The sequence below is a fragment of the Rhinopithecus roxellana genome, chromosome 6, assembly GCF_007565055.1.
Source record: "Rhinopithecus roxellana isolate Shanxi Qingling chromosome 6, ASM756505v1, whole genome shotgun sequence".
NCBI lineage: Eukaryota > Metazoa > Chordata > Mammalia > Primates > Cercopithecidae > Rhinopithecus > Rhinopithecus roxellana.
In genome coordinates this window covers 106,230,293-106,245,905 of record NC_044554.1, presented here as the reverse complement: position 1 = coordinate 106,245,905, position 15,613 = coordinate 106,230,293, and the positions used below count along the sequence as shown (strand labels likewise).

Below are 15,613 nucleotides of genomic sequence, written 5' to 3'. Positions count from 1 at the left end.
GCAGAGGGAAACAAGCCAGGCACAGATGCCACACGTGGTGTGATTCCATTTACACAAAACGTCCAGAAGAGACTCATCCATAGAGACTGAAAGTGAATGAGCAGTGTCGGGGTGGGAGGGAGGAATGGGGACGCTGCAAAGTGTCTTTTCAGGTGATGCGGATGTTCTGGACTTAGTAGTGATGTTTCACAACTCTGTGAATACACTGAAAACTGCTGATGTGAGTGAATTATCTCCATGAGGCTGTTATTAAAAATAACGCAGGAACAAATATGAAGTAGGGACCTGAGTTGGTCAGAGTGAAAATGAGAGTCCTGTTTTGGCTTTACATTTCAGAGACGTCCAGGGCTGTGTAGGACCTTGAAACCTGAGACCAAAGGGCATCTTGGTACCCCCAGGGCTGTTTAGGACCTTGAAAACTGAGACTGAAGGGCATCTTGGTGCCCCTGGCTAACGATGGAAATGTGACTCTTGCTCTGTTTTGCTCTCCTGCCCCTCCAGGGTGACGACCGCTTCTCCAAGAGCATCCTGACCTATGTGGCCCACACGTCTGCGCTGACCTACCCTCCTGGGCCCCAGGCCCAGCTCCCCGAGGACCTCCTGCCGCGGACCCTCAGCCAGCTCCAGCCAGACGAGCTCAGCCCTAAGGTGGACAGCAGTGTGGAGAGACACCATCTGATGGCAGCCCTTGGTGCCTATGCTGCCCAGAGGCCCGCAGCTCCCCCTGGGAAGGGCAGCCTGGAGCCACAGTACCTTCTGCGTGCACCCTCAAGAATGCCCAGGCCCTTGTTGTCACCAGCCATCCCCCAGAAGTGGCCTTCACCTCTGGGAGATCCTGAAGACCCCCCCAGCACAGGCGAAGGTGAGCCAGCCTGCTTGGTGTTTCTTGTTTGCTGACTGTTCTCTGTCCGGCCCCTCCTAGAGACAGATGCACTACATTCTTCCCACATGTGGGGTCTGCACACTGCACTCCCCCTGAGGACGTGCAGCAGGAGTGGGGCACGATGTGGGGAAGGGTCCCTTCGGTCCTTATACCCTCTCTGTGCTGGGAAGGAGTATGTGGTCATTTCAAGACCTGGGAATGCAGTGGACGGTGAGAGGCAGGAGGTGATCCTGAGGGTGGGACAGAGAAGGCGCTGCTGAGGGTGTGAGGACAGTTAACACAGCAGCCAGTGGGAGGGCAAGGTGATCCTGAGGGTGTGAGGACAGTGAAGGCGGCAGCCAGGGGAGGAGGAGATGATCCTGAGGGTCTAGGGATGATGAACGCAGCAGCTGGTGGGAGGGGGAGTTGCTCCTGAGGGTCTGGAGACAGTGTGTGTGTTCCCTTCTCACTTCTCGTTCATCCCTTCCCCAGATTTTACAATTTCACAATTTTACTGCTGAAGCTGATGGATGGGGTGGGGAACATGGCTTGCAGGATGGGTCTGGCCCACAGCCCTTTTTGTTATGGAAAATTGATACGTTAAGTCCAGTGTCCTTTGTCGCTGAACTCACCCCTCCTGTGGCCCAGCATGTGGCCCTGGCCCATATTTATGGCGGTTGGCCACATATTCCAAAGCCCCGTCTGGATTTCGTGCTGCTCACCATGGGCTGGGTGAACAGTGTCGGCCTCGAGATGACCACTGTGCCAAGAGCGTGGCTTCTGGTGTCGCTACCTGAGTTAACCCACGTCAGGGCGGGCCCAGGGGAGAAGGGCATTTGCGGGTTCCTGTGGCTCTGTGATATGGAGAAGGTTCTGACCCATTTATTTCCCAACAGCCTTTTCCCAAGACCATCCTGCAGTGGATTGTGATAAAATATGACTTCCCCTTTGGAGATAACAAACACTAAAATGAAGTAGATAACGGTTTTCACAAACATTGCCTGAGCATCGCGTTATGTGAGCACTCCGTGATCCTTAAGTGAAGGCTGAATGGGAGCTGCTGAGAGCGAGCGTCAGCTTCTCTGCTGTTTGCAGCCGGAAGCTCTCCTGCCCTCACTCTTTCTTTGTTCATACAGCCGTTATGGCAGTTTTTAAATAGAAGGAATGTGAAGTTGCAATTAGAGGGAAGGACGCATGACCATGACCAATGCTTTCTCCTTGTTCTGTCTTGGAGGAGAAGGACGGCGGAGGAGGCCAATGCTGCACTTGAGTGAGCGCTGCTGGAGCATTCATGGTGCTGTTGGCCATGGGAGCTGCCTGCCTGGAATGGCCACTTTCCCTCCAGCACCTCTCCCTCTGGGGCTACGTTTCTTCTGTTCTAAGTCATGCTCTATTCCGAGAAACCCCTTTTCTTGATGGTCCTCCCTCCTGCGCTCTCTGTGTACTAGACACCATGGGGGTCTTCACCGCCTCCTGTGCTTTCGTGGGTACTGGACGCTATCAGGGGGTCTTCACTGCCTCTTGTGGGTACTAGACACCATGGGGGTCTTCACCGCCTCCTGCGCTTTCGTGGGTACTGGACGCTATCAGGGGGTCTTCACTGCCTCTTGTGCTTTCATGGGTACTGGACACTATCAGGGGGTCTTCACTTGTGACGTTGGGTCCCATGTAGCTGCCGAGCTCCCCTTTCTCCTCCAGCTCAGTGTGGCCTCAGCCCTTGGCCACACGGCTGAGGTCCCCTTCAGCTTCTCGTCTCAGCCTTCCATGGCCCTCCCCGGTGCTGGCTGCCCCTCCACCTGCATTCTTCCGCCTCTGTGCTCCTTCTAGTGGGGTCATGTTGGGTCGTCCTCTTCCTTCTCTAACCTCCCTTCTCTCTATCCTATCCCATCTCCCACAACTTAAAAAGCCCCATTCACCTCTGTCCTCATTACTGGGAACAGAAAGCAGTCAACATCCTCACCCCCATCAAAGGGAGGGAAACCCAGCTGGAGAACCCGGTGTGGGTGAGCTCGCAGAGAGAATAGGGCGTGCTGCGGCTCTGCGTGTCCTTCCTACGCACGCTCCTGCTCTGCGCGCCTTTCCTATGCGTCTGGCGAGCTTCGCCTCTCTGCCTTGGCACCTTCTCCTTCCTCCCACACCCCAGGGTGTGGATCTTCGGATAAAGAGTCCTGAACGTGCTCTCTTCACTCTCCCGTGATCCCTACGATTCACACAATGTGCCTGGCATTCTTCCTGAGCTACCCTGCCATGCTGGTGATCTTCTGATATACAGTGTCTTCCTAATTGCACTGTGTGCTTTAGAAAAGCATCATGTAAAGCAGTCAAATATGAAATACGCAGAGAAAATGGAGAGCCCCATGCAGGTGTCACTTCTGAAGCACACAGAGAATACTGATCACCTATGAAATAAGCAGAGAGAATTGAGAACCTCATACAGGCGTCTCCTACGAAATATGCAGAGAGAATTGAGAACCCCGTACAGGCATCTCCTGTCTGCCACAAATGGTGACTCTCAGGCTTTCCTGATGCTCCTTTGCACCCACTACAGCCCCCTGCTCTGCCCTGGAATGATTTGAAAGCAAATCCAGACATGGAATGATGTCTCAAGATGAGAGGCCCTAGCTAGTTAGACATTCTCAACACACAAAGAGCACCTGCACCCAAGCAGGAAGGGAGGACCCTCCGATGATGTCAGGGAAGAGAAAACTTTTTTACAGGTCAGAGAGCAGGGCCACCCTCCTGCCGCACGGTCGGGTCCAACATGAGACCCTTGCTGTTCAGTCTTCAGAGAGTGAGAGAGAAGCCCCGACGCGGACCTGCTCCCGAAGAAGCAGTCAGTCAACGAGGCTGCAGGCTGCACACATACAATAAAAGTTCACCTGGTAAAAACTTTAAAAAGAGACCCTCTTCTGCCACTTATTCCTAATTCACATCTGGTCTCCTTCCAAAGAGCTTTAAAGCAGGTTCAATCGAAGGTCTATCTAAGGTGGGGTGACGGGGAGGACAGCAGGTGACGTGCAGTGGCCAGTGAAGGAATTTGGGGCTCATCCAGTTCAGCATCTCCAGTTTCCCCTGCTTGACACCTGACAGCCATGGACCTTGTTGCTGTCTCCATAGTTTGCCTTTTCCTGAATGTTCTGGGGTTGGAACCGTGCAATATGTGGCCTTTTCACAGTCACATGCCTTCAAGATTCCCCCATCTTTTCATGGCTCAATGGCTCATTTCTCTGTAGTGCTGAATAATATTGTATTATTACATTATAATCCATAACATTCCATTGTATAGATGGGCCACAGTTTATTCGCCTACTGAGGAACATCTTGGTTGCTTCCATGTTTTGGCGATTATTCATAAAGCTACCATCAGCACCCTCATGCAGGTTTTTGTACGGGTGTAAGTCTTCAACTTCTACTGGTAAGTACCAAGGAGTGTAGTCACTGGATCACATAGTAAGAGAATGTTTGGTTTTGGAGGCTACTGTCTTCCCCAGTGGCTGTGGCATTCTGCGTTCTGCATGTCACCAGCAGTGAATGAACTGCTGTTGCTCCACATCCTCGCCTGCATTGGGTATTGTCGGTGTTCTGGGTTCTGGCCGTTCTGAGAGGTGTGTGGTGGTGTCTCGTTGTCATTTTCATTCACATTTCCCTGATGACGGAGGAAGCAGAGCATCTCCATGTGCTTGTTTTCCTCTGTGTATCTTCTTTGGTGAGGTGTCTGTGGTGGTCTCTGGGCCATATTTTAATTAGGCTGTTTGTTTCCTTATTGTTGAGTTTGTAAAGTTCTTGAATATGTTAGATATTGGTCCTTTATCAGATATCAGATACATCTTTTGTAAACGTTTTCTCCCAGTCTGTGGCTTGTCTTTTCATTCTTTTGACAGTGTCTTTGGCAGAGCATTAGTTTTTATTTTAATGAAGTCCAACTTCCAATTATTTTATTCATGGATTTTGCCTTTGGTGTTGGATTTTAAAAAGTCATCACCAAACCTAAGGTCATCTAGAGTTTCTCCTCTCTTACCTTTAAGGAGTTTTATGGTTTTTCTTTTTATAATGAGTTATGTGATCCATTCTGAGTTAGTTGTGAAGGGTGTAAGGTCTGCATCTGGAATTGTTTCTGTGCGTGTGGACGTCCAATTGTCCAGCACCATTTGTTAAGAGGCGATCCTTTCTCCATAGCATCACTTTTGCTTTTTTTCAAAGCTTGGCTGACCTCATGTCTGTGGACCCATGTCTGCGCTCTCTGTTCTGTTTCATTCATCTGTTTGTCTGTGTCACCAACTCCACCCTGCCTGGATTCCTGTGGAGTTGGAGGGAGTCATAACGATGGGTGTAGTGAGTCTTAATGACAGGTGTAGTGCGTCCTAACAAAGGGTGTAGTGTGTCCTAAATAGTGCGTCCTAACGGCGGGTGTAGCGCGTCCTAACGGCGGGTGTAGCGCGTCCTAACGGCGGGTGTAGCGCGTCCTAACGGCGGGTGTAGCACGTCCTAACGGCGGGTGTAGCGCGTCCTAACGGCCGGTGTAGCGCGTCCTAACGGCGGGTGTAGCGCGTCCTAACGGCGGGTGTAGCGCGTCCTAACGGCGGGTGTAGCGCGTCCTAACGGCGGGTGTAGCGCGTCCTAACGGCGGGTGTAGTGCGTCCTAACGGCGGGTGTAGCGCGTCCTAACGATGGGTGGTGTTGTCCTCCACCTTTGTTCTTCTTCAGTATTGTGTTGGCTGTTCTGGGTCACTCGCCTCTCCATGTAAACTTTAGAATAAATTTGCTTGTATCCAAAAAATGACTTGCTGGGATTTTGACTGGGATTTCATTAAATGCATAGATCAAGTTGGAGAACTGACATGCTGACAATATTGAGTCTTTGGGAGCCAGTCATAATCCTGAAAGATACAGTCCTGAATGCCATAATTCTGAATGTTAAGATCCTGAAATATCAAAATCCCTAAGGTCCCTAAAAGCCTGAAAATCTCAGTCTCAAAATATCAAAATCCCAAAAATGTAATTCTGGAAAAAATTGTTTAAAAGACATTTATTTACATTTTTAAAAGGGAATTTGTTTGCAAAACATATAAAATCATGACAAAGCACTTCATAGGCCATTTTGCACAATAAAATAAGTGACAATAACATTCATATTTTTGCAGGCACGAGCCCTCAGATATCTTGATGACAGTTGCATGGGCATAGCAGTTATGAGCAGATGAACCGTGTTCATGAAGACGTAGGTCAGGAAGGGAGATGTGTAAAAGCGACACTCTGCTTGGTAATTGTGTGCACCCAGCTGTATAACTGCAGGCATCTGAAATACCCTGATGAACAGCCTAAGTCTTTTGACGAGATCAGTCAAAAACCCTGATGGGTCAGTGCTGCATAAACAGTCGAAGAGCTGAGATCTCAAGAAATTGTATCTTTCACAAATGAAGATGTACGAAAAGGGCATTCTTCATTTGTTGAGGAAGTTGCAGTGTTTTTACGATGAGAACCAGGGAAGCTGATGGTGTAACTCTCAGTCTGAGGACCCAGGGACGGCTGGTGTGAGTTCTGGAGTCTGAAGGCCGGCAAACCTGGGGCTCTGATGTCCGGGGCAGCAGAAGGAAAGTCTGCCCCAGTGCTCAGAGGGAGCCTAATTCACCCTCCGTGTTTGTTCTCTCTGGGCCCCAGCTGTTTGGATGGTGCCTGCCCACTAACACTGAGGCAGACCTTCTCCCAGCCCACTCAGACTCCACCCTATCTCCCTGGAGACACCTCCCAGAAACACCCAAAATGAAGCTTTACTGGATTTCTAGGTATTCCTTAACTCAGTCAAGTTGACACTTAAAACTAAGTCCACACTTTCAACTCCTTGTCAACTTAGCACACAACTCCTTAAATTATGCTTAATTTCCAAATAAAGGCAGTAACAAGGTAATAGCTCCACCCAGCAGGATGCAGCTCTTCTGTGATTATCATTTAGGGGATTTTAAACATTAGCAACATTAGACTTTTGGGATTTAGACTCTATTTAGAGATTTTGATATGCAGAGATTTGGGGATTTCACTATTTGGGATTATGGCAATTGGGACTGTTTCTTTTGAGATTATGATCTTACTAGCCATGAGCATACGATATTTATACACTGTTTCTCCATTTCTTTACTTCTGCTTTCTTTCGTCAGTGCTGTAATATTTTTTTCATATAGATATGGTATCTGTGTAATGCCATTGTTTCAGCTCAAGACTCTGATGACAGTGAAAGCATTTTGAAAATCACTTTGGGGCATGCATCAGACACCGTTTTCTAAATGAACCAATGACAAATAATGTGTGGGGTGTCCACTGTTGTAATCCTTGCTCACTGATCAAACACCAGCCACACTGAACAGGAAACAAAACCGGTAACCAACCTGTTAGAATGCTTTCTTCATCATCTCGGTTCTGCGCCCTCCGGAGCCTGAATGGGAATTACAAGACCCTAATTCACATCATGACGGCTGACTTTTGGTTCTGAATTTCACATTGCAGCCTCTTCCCAACAAACCTGGTATTTCTTCTATTCAGGCATCTTATTATACTCTCACTTGTATGGCCAGGGTAATTACGGGTCTCCACCCAGCCAGCCTCTGTTCTAAGGTGGGCCCATGGCGTTCGTTTGGGAAGTGACTGGGAAACTCACGTGGAAGCTGGAAGAACTTGTTTCTGTTGCCGGCCATGCAGCTCTCCAGCCATGCAATGCTTCGCGTGGTTATTCCTGAGTTCACTCATTCATTCAGAAAGCCCTTGCGAAGTCCCAGCCAATCACACGGGCTCCCAGTCCTCACCCCTCATCCAAGATAAGCGTGCTCTGGTCCTCTTCTCCTTCAAGCCTCCCGTGAGCCTGAGGTCCTGCCTTGGCCGGTGTGGTGCCCACTTCCCTGTCGTGCTGGTGGGAGTCCCAGACTGAAAACCCTCACCGAGAAGGGCATGTGCCCCGCAGCCCAGTCTCAGGAGGGCAGGGAACCAAAGCTTTGACTTTTCACGGTGACAACAGTAGATGATAATACAGAAAACACGATGCCAATGCTTCTGTCACTCTGGAGAAAATATGCCCACACTTTTGGGGTCATTTTCACTTGAAAGGAAGCACCTGCTGCCTTTTCATTTTTGAAGAAATTCATTCATATTTGAATGCAGGCCAGTGCTGCTCAGTATTCTAAACCCAAGCATGCCTCTTGGCTTAAAAAAAAAAATTAGAAGAGAATTGGCCACCTAATCACTGGCACGCAGAGGCGCCTCTCACAGGCTGCTCCAGGAGGAAGCCACTGATAAATTCTTAATCTCAGATCCGTGCCCCTGGCTGGAGTTCACGAGCACCCTCCAAAGCAGGAGGAGAAGGCACCTATGTTATCAAAGCGCCTTTCATCCCAGCGAAACAGTCCCGTGCTCAGTGTGCACTGCCTGAGGCTTTTCTTTCTACGCATCAGCACACCGTGGAGTCAGCAGCAGCGCACTCTCTCCCAGGGGGTGCTGGTGGGGGAGGGGTCATGCTGTGGCTTATATAGCTGGACTAGGGATCCTCTCACTGCCCCTTGAGGACACACCCACCTGCTCAGCAGTCCTGACGCGGATGCACCCAGTGCGGGGTGGCAGCGGCCGTGTGTGGCTGGCAGCCCTGGCCCCGCGTGTGGCTGGCAGCCCTGGACCTACACTGCTGAGCTCCTCCCAGCTCATGTCTTCTTCCAGCGGGAGGCAGCTCCCCCACTTCTGCATCAGTGCAGAGTCACTGCTTTCAGATTTGGGAGAAGTGAGAGAGTCATAAACTCTGCCCCCATGGGAGAAATAATCTCTTCCACGGTGTTCGGCTGATGCCCTTACAGACTCTGCTTAAACACCTGTGAGGTCACTGCTTTCCTGCCAGGTCCATGCTGCTATGAGTCAGCTGCATTTGCTGGAAGGATTTTTACTTTGAGAATTGGGTTGAAATTTATCTCTGTCTGACTGGGAATTGTTAGGGCACCTGAAGGCACTTCACTGACACTGCCCCCCTGAGGTTTTCCTCCCACCACCTTCCGCCATGGCTCTAATGAGGAGGCCTTCCAGAACCACATGGAACAGGGGTGCTGTCCGCTGTGTAAGCACAATGGGGAGGCCTTCCAGAACCACATGGAACAGGGGTGCTGTCCGCTGTGTAAGCACAATGGGGACGCCTTCCAGAGCCACGTGGAACAGGGGTGCTGTCCGCTGTGTAAGCACAATGGGGAGGCCTTCCAGAACCACGTGGAATAGGGGTGCTGTCCGCTGTGTAAGCACAATGGGGAGGCCTTCCAGAACCACATGGAACAGGGGTGCTCTCCGCTGTATAAGCACAATGGGGAGGCCTTCCAGAGCCACATGGAACAGGGGTGCTCTCTGCTGTGTAAGCATCCTCTGTGTATGATGTCATCCTTCCTGTCACTTTTCCAAATCTCCCCAGTTCCAACCTGAACGCTGTTGGTTAATGGAGACCACTGATTACATGGTGACACTTCCCCTCTGAGGGCACAGAGCAGGTGCAGGGAAGGTGCTGGGGGAGCCTTTCCCCTTCCTGCAGGTGAGTGCATCACAGGCTGGAACTGGGGGCTCAAGGCCCCAGGGTGTTCTGCACAGCAGTTGGTTCACTTTGGGTCTGATCTTGCCGAGCATCTGACTGTAGCTGTGTGTTCACTTGCCCTCTCCACCAGCATTTCTAGAACTTTTCAAGATAACTGTTCCCATTAAGAGGGCATTTCTACAGATGTCAGCTTAACTCATTTAGTGAATGTGGGCAGCTCCGAAGTCCCAACCCTGAAACATCTGTGAAACGTTTTCTCTTCTGGTCTTACCTGCCGTCTGTCAGTTCACATTCTGAGTGTGCAAACCCACACTAACGTGAACCTAAAGGAAGCATTCTTTAGAAAGCCATTTGACTGCCGATCCCCACACCCCATTGAAGTCACATCATTAATGCCAGAGCTAATTTGATATATTTTTTTCTTCTTTGCCTCACTATTGCATTCAACAGAGAAAGCGTTAGACTGGGTGAATGCAGAGCCCTGTGAGTGCAAAATATTGCAGTGTGACAGTGCAGGAGAAGCTTCATCCCAGGCTGCAGTGTGGGCACTTTTCTTTAGTGAGGGAGAGATGCACGCCACTAAGCTGTGATGCCATTACCCCCCCAAATTGGAAGGAGCATACATTTTACTACATCTGTGTTGTTTCCAGTGAAAACAGACAGCATGCTGGCCTATGATTATGTCAGTTTCTCCCTGTGGAAGCCCAAATAAGGAGAGAATGCAATAATGAGCTCCCACTGAATTTACCTGAATCCTCTGCAAATACCCAACTTTTGGACTCCAGCAATTAAATGGGCTGTATGTCCTCTAAACCAAAGGAGCACAGTCCATTCCCCATGATGGTGGGTGATGGTGAGGATACTGGTGATGATGATGGTGTTGATGTTGGTAATGATAGTGTTGATGGTGATGATGGTGATGGTGATGATGGCGATGATGATGGTGTTGATGGTGATGATACTGTTGATGGTGATGGTGATGATGGTGATGATAGTGTTGGTGATGGTAATGATGATGGTGTTGATGGTGATGATGACATTGGTGATGGTGATGGTAGTGTTGATGGTGATGGTAATTATGGTGATGACAATGGTGTTGATAGTGTTGATGGTGATGGTGATGATGACATTGGTGATGGTGATGATAGTGTTGATAGTGATCGTAATGATGATGATGGTGATGATGGTGTTGGTGATGGTGATGATGATGGTGTTGATAGTGTTGATGGTGATGGTGATGATGACATTGGTGATGATGGTGTTGATGGTGATGATGATGGTGTTGATAGTGTTGATGGTGATTATGACATTGGTGATGGTGATGATAGTGTTGATGGTGATAGTGATGATGATGATGATGATGATGATGATGGTGATGATAGTGTTGATAGTGATGGTAATGATGGAGATGATGGTGTTGGTGATGGTGATGATGATGGTGTTGATAGTGTTGATGGTGATGGTGATGATGACATTGGTGATGATGGTGTTGATGGTGATGATGATGGTGTTGATAGTGTTGATGGTGATTATGACATTGGTGATGGTGATGATAGTGTTGATGGTGCTAGTGATGATGTGATGGGTGATGATAGTGTTGATAGTGATGGTATGATGGCGATGATGGTGTTGGTGATGGTGATGATGATGGTGTTGATAGTGTTGATGGTGCTGGTGATGATGACATTGGTGATGAATGGTTGTTGATGGTGCATGATGGTGTTGAATAGTGTTGATGGTGATTATGACATTGGTGATGGTGATGATAGTGTTGATGGTGATAGTGATGATGATGATGATGGTGATGATAGTGTTGATAGTGATGGTAATGATGGCGATGGTGATGATGGCATTGGTGATGGTGATGATGATGGTATTGATAGTGTTGATGGTGATAGTGATAATGATGATGGTGATGATAGTGTTGATGGTGATGGCAATGATGATGGTGTTAATGGTGATGATAGCATTGATGGTGATGGTGATGATGGTGATGGTGATGGTGATGATGATGGTGATCATGGTGTTGGTGATGGTGGTGCTGCTGATGGTGATGGTGGCTGTTCAGATGTGGCTAACTGTGTACCTTCATATATACGTGGTTGTAAACACACTTAGAAGCAAAAGCTGTTGTGCACGATTCCCACTGTCTTTGTGAAAACAATGTTGTGGTGAGGTTATCTGCAGGCTGTAGCTGATTCTTTAAAACTTGTACCATTTTGTTTGGAAGGCCCTAGGATGACATGTAATTTCAGTAGCCCAGGCTGTGGCAGTTGAGCATGCAGAGTCATGTGAGCTGATCTCTTACTCCAGGCTTTACACATTTAATATCCTGACATTTTGTGTAATTGCCTTATGAGAGCCTACTTGGAGCACTGAAAGCTACTTAAAATGTCATTATAAACTGGCCAGATTGCAGAATTACGTGGTGTGGTTGATGGAACACAATGTTTTACTTTGATATTCTTGTTATCTGTGCTCTGTGCTGCGGCCCTTCTCCAACCCACCAGGGCTCACTGGACTACTGCAAAACATACTTCTTCATTTCTCTTCATCTTCAAATGGCGGGTAGTGGATGCTTCTGAGCTGACTCAGCGTGTCCATAAAATGCTGTGTGTGTGGTTTGTAGAGTTTACGGGGAGAGGATTCCTCGTACACATTAACTGTTCTCCCATAAGCTGCCCAGCGACTTAGAATCTTCTCTTGTATACTTACGATTTTTTAAAAGTTATTTTTCATTAATGATAACCTAAAAAGTTTCTTTTTCAGATGAGGGGAAGTAATTTTTGGAATTGGACTTTATTATTCCATTTTGAAGGTGGATGTTTCTTATTATAGTGATTCTAAGAGGCCCACTGAAAATGCCTCCTGTTCTCGGTCTTTACCATAAAGAACATGAGGTTTTATTTCAGGGCAGTTGTATTTCTGCTCTCCCATCCATTTAACAAGACTCGAACCAAAGGGAGTCAAAGGAAAAGGGATGCGTAGCAGCCGTAAGAGAGAGTTTCTCTGAGTCATTAAATGTTACAGCGATGTTAAAAGAGGGGACACAACTTCCTGTCAACGAATACTGAGCATTAGCAGGTAGTAGACAACACACTTACTATATTTCATTTTCTCAGCAACCCATTCAAATGGAAATTATTGACTCAGTTTCACACAGAGGAATCCTGAGGCTAGAAGAGGCTGGACAGGGTTCCCTGAGTCCCAACCATGGTGAATGGTGGGGTAGAACTTGAGCCAGGTTTGGCTGACTCCAGAGAACGCCTGTGTCTCTGCCTTTTCTGGAAGGCTGTGGATCTCTTAGGGTTTCTGCCATGACATGTGCGTTACGCTGCCTTTTCTGGAAGGCTGTGGATCTCTTAAGGTTTCTGCCATGACATGCCCTGCCTGTGACCAGCAGGACTTTTATCCCATCTGGACTGGCACAAGACCAAACATGGTGGTGTGGGTGCCTGTCAGGCTCCTGAGGGCCTCCCAGCCCAGCCCGGACCCCACACATGGAACGAAGCCTCCCACAGCTTCTACAGCGTGGCTGTGGGGCCACCATCTGTTTAGGTCCCTTTCTTTCTGTACCCCCATGTCCAGTCTGTTGGCAGACCCTGCTCCACCTGCCTTCCAAGCACACCTGGGATGCTCCCTTCTCCCCACCAGCCGGCTCCTCCCTGTACCCCCCACCCACCACCCCTCACCAGATCTGACCAGACCTGGCCTCCTGCCTCTGACCTTGTCTCAGGCCTGCAGAGTGGTTCTTGTAAATTTGTCAATCAGATGATATCCCACTGCTCAGAGCACACCACGGGCTTCTCAGCTCTCTCAGTAAAAATCAAAGCTCTTTGCCTGGTCTGCGAGACCCTGCATATCTGTGGCACCCCCCACCCACCACTCCTCTCCCTCCGTGTCCTGTTGAAATGGGAAATGTTTCCTTGTCTTCCTCACAGGGTGTGCGATGGAGGTGTGGCTCACTTCTTCAATGCCCCGCTGCTCAAACCTCTAGGGGAGCAGACAGACAGGCAGTCTGTGGGCTCAGACCCCAAGAGTCTAGGGGTGAATGTTTACAGCTCCTAAAGCCCCAGTGGACGTGTGTTACACACCTTGAATTTTGCCGTCTATAGGTGGCTTGTGTTAGCTCAATCAGACCCTTGCCTTATCACAAGGACAGAGGGCTGGGTTCTCGCCTTGGTGTGCTGGAAGAATCAGATCATATGTGGGCTTGGAGAGTAAGTGCCAGGTTGTATTGAGTAGAAGTAGCTCTCAGCAGATGAGGGAGCCATAAGGGAGATGGTTTTCCCCTGGAGTCCAGGTGCTCGGTGGCCTGGGCTCTCCTCAGACTGGCCCTGACCACACTCTGCATCATTCCACTGGTCGATGGCCTGCTGCTGTCTGTCGGTGTGCTCTTGTCCCACCAGTCGGTGGCCTGCTGGCATGCTGGTGTCTCTCGGTCTGCTCTTCTGCCAGCGTGCTCCTCTTGACATCCAGCCACTTGTGTGTGTGCCTGCTAGGGTCTTGGGGCTTTTTATAGGCACAGGATGGGGGTGTGGCAGGGGCCAGGGTGGTCTTGGGAAATGCAACATTTGGTGGTGAAGGCAGGAGGGCCTGTCCTCACCTAGGTCCATGGGGATGGAGCCCCAGCCAGGGACCTGCCCTCCTCAAACCAGCACCTCCCTTCCCACTTCTGTATCATTTAAAGAGAACAGCTCTCCCCTTCCCAGTGCTCCCATATCACTGTGAACTCTCCACATGGGGGCTGCATTCTGGACACTCTGGCCTCCTGTCTGTTCTTCCAGCCGAACATTCTAGGCAGTTTCTGCCCATGGCGTCCGTGCTTACTGCTACTCCTGCCTGAAGACAGCTTCCCAGGCCCCGCCAAGCCCACGCTCACCTTCCTCAGCCCTCTGCCGAAACGTTACCTTCTCAGTGAGGCTTTCTCTGGCAGTGCTGTATGAAGGAGCAGTCCTCCAGCCCCCAATCCTTCTTACCCTGGGTTATTTCTCCGCAGCATCGATCACTACCAGATACTCTGTGCATTCATGGTTTCATTGTTTCTTTCCCATCTATTCTAACATAGATGGAAGACACACAAAAGAAAGGACTTTGCTCATGGATTTATCTGTGCACCTTCAAAGGTAGCTGGTGCAAAGGAGATGTGCAGTAAATGTTTGTGGCAGGAAGGAAGGAAAGAAGGCAGCCAGCAAGGGAGGGAGGAAGGACAGGGAGAAGGAAGAAAGGAAGGGAAAGGAAAGAAGAGGGAAGAGGGTGGAGGGAGTATTTCACCTCCTGAAGCTCTCATCTGTCCCTGAAGGGGAGGGCGTGGCTCATACCACCCACCACCACCCCACCCCAGGCAGAGTAGAGAGACTGCCTGCAGATCGCCTGGAGTAGGACGTGGGGTGAGGAGCAGAAAGGTGGGCGGTGTGGGCAGGCAGAGGCAGGGGCAGAAAGTCAGGCAGTGTAGGCAGGGAGGGGCAGGAATAGACAGGCTGGTGGTGTGGGCAGGAAGGGCAGGAGCAGAAAGACGGGTGGTTTGGGCAGGCAGGGACAGGAGCAAAAAGGGGTGGTGTGGGCAGGCAGGTGCAGGAGCAGAAAGATAGGCAGTGTGGGCAGGCAGGGGCAAGAGCGGAAAAGCGGGTGGTGTGGCCAGGCAAGGGCAGGAGCAGAAAGGTGGGCAGTGTGGGCAGGCAGGGGCAAGAGTGGAAAAGCGGGTGGTGTGGGCAGGCAGGGGCAGGGCAGTGACAGGCCCTGGCCTCCCGCATAGGAGGCAGCATGAGGTGCTGAGAGGAACAAATGTTGCTGTAAGCAGGGTGGGATGCACAGAATAATATTTCCCTGCTTCTCGGTATTGTGTGGGGACCATTTGCTGTGAACCAGCGGGGTAATTCCACCAGCACATTGGGTTGGAAGAACAAAAAGGAGGCCAGAGTGGCTGGGGTGCGGCCATCATGGGAGAGTTCACAGGATACAGAGGGAGAGGCATGCTGGGTCAGGGTGCTGCAGATACACAGCGTCTCACAGACCAGGAAAGAGGAAAACTTTGCAGGTCTCCATGATCACCCACATTCTTCACTCTGCATGACGGATCTCACCTCAGTAACCCCTCTGGGTTATGTTCACAAGGATGGAATTAGAGGGGCTGGAGATGACACCGAGATCTTAAGGAGAAATGGTCTTTCCCCATAGATGCTCCTTGACCTTCTAGAAATGCCCATTGG

General features: G+C 49.8%; 1 protein-coding gene across 1 annotated transcript in view; it reads left to right on the top strand.

Moving 5' to 3' along the window:
- The window catches only part of PTPRN2 (protein tyrosine phosphatase receptor type N2), a 481,362-nt gene that overhangs the window by 388,942 nt on the left and 76,807 nt on the right, over window positions 1–15,613 (top strand). The window contains exon 6 of the mRNA XM_030932019.1: window positions 502–862. Coding sequence (XP_030787879.1) covers window positions 502–862 — 361 coding nt within the window. The remainder of the gene's footprint in view (window positions 1–501; window positions 863–15,613) is intronic.